At 49.1% G+C, this 1,115-nt stretch overlaps 1 protein-coding gene across 1 annotated transcript in view; it reads right to left on the reverse strand.

The window, feature by feature from the left end:
* Positions 1 to 146: 146 nt before the first annotated feature.
* The window catches only part of LOC103582791, a 6,343-nt gene continuing 5,374 nt past the window's right edge, over positions 147 to 1,115 (reverse strand). The window contains exons 2-3 of the mRNA XM_008564291.1: positions 941 to 961; positions 147 to 827 (exon numbers count right to left, since the gene is read on the reverse strand). Coding sequence (XP_008562513.1) covers positions 279 to 827; positions 941 to 961 — 570 coding nt within the window. The 3' untranslated portion in view covers positions 147 to 278. The remainder of the gene's footprint in view (positions 828 to 940; positions 962 to 1,115) is intronic.

A 1,115-nucleotide genomic window follows, 5' to 3' on the forward strand; every position in this document is an offset into this window, starting at 1 on the left:
TTTAATCAATAAATATTATTGAGCATCAATGTCATGCCCTGACCTTCAGATGACACATATAGATTGTATACATTCTATGTGAATGGGTATTTCTGGAATCATGCAATGCAGCAGTCCTATATCTATTATTTAGCAGGTTTTGACATTTTACCTAAGGCCTACTTACAGCTAGGACTACAATTCTGATATCATCCAGTGGGACCACAGATCTTATCTTAGTTCTAATCCCCAAGAACATTATCTTCTGGCTCTTCCCAAGTGTTTCAGGGCCCCTGGTTTCACCCTTTATTGGTGCCTTCCCTCTTCCCCTTCACCGACTCACCCTGATGAACTTCTAGCTTCACCGGGTCACTGAGCGCAGAGCCACCTGTCTGGCACCTATACTCTCCACTGTGTTCAACTTTAGCAGGCTTGATGATGTAGCTGGAAGCCTGGCTTGAGATGAGGTTCCCATTGTGCAGCCACATTGTGGAACTGTTCCCAGAGGGGTAGGACCCCTGGCACTTCAAAGTCACACTGTCATCCTCCAGCACCCTGACCCACTGAGGGTCAAGAACCACCACAGCCTTTGGGAGACCTGCTGAGGAGCCAAGAGAATGTGGGATGAGGACAGGGAGATGAGCAGGCCCTATGCTGGCATTCCCAGGGAGGCTCAAAGCCAAGTGAGCCCATTGCAAACTATGGAGTTGGTGACTCAGCCTGAGTCTGTGACTCAGAGCATCTTGGCTTGGAGGCACCTGGCCCCATTTTTTGGCCTGCTCTGTATCTTGAGGAAAACTGGCCAGAGAAGCATAGGGCCAAGCCTCACTGTGTTGGGGGAACTGTCCCTGCAAATCTCACATCAGCAGTTTTCTACGCAACAGGCATTGCTCAATGCCCTGTAGCTGTTACACCCATATATGCCTCATTTGACCAGTCCAAGACTGTGAAGCAAACTCACCAGTCTGCAGGTCAGCTGAAACTGCAAGAAAAAAAAGAGCAAATCAAAAATTGAGCACAGATTGGAGACTGGAGCATGCAGTGAGTTCGAACCTCTCCCGCCCACTCCTGCCCTGGGAGCCCTGTGTTCCCAAGATGTTTATACTGAATACCTCTGCTGCTGCCTGCCCTCTGGT

Source organism: Galeopterus variegatus, unplaced genomic scaffold (genome assembly GCF_000696425.1).
Source record: "Galeopterus variegatus unplaced genomic scaffold, G_variegatus-3.0.2 Scaffold17921, whole genome shotgun sequence".
NCBI lineage: Eukaryota > Metazoa > Chordata > Mammalia > Dermoptera > Cynocephalidae > Galeopterus > Galeopterus variegatus.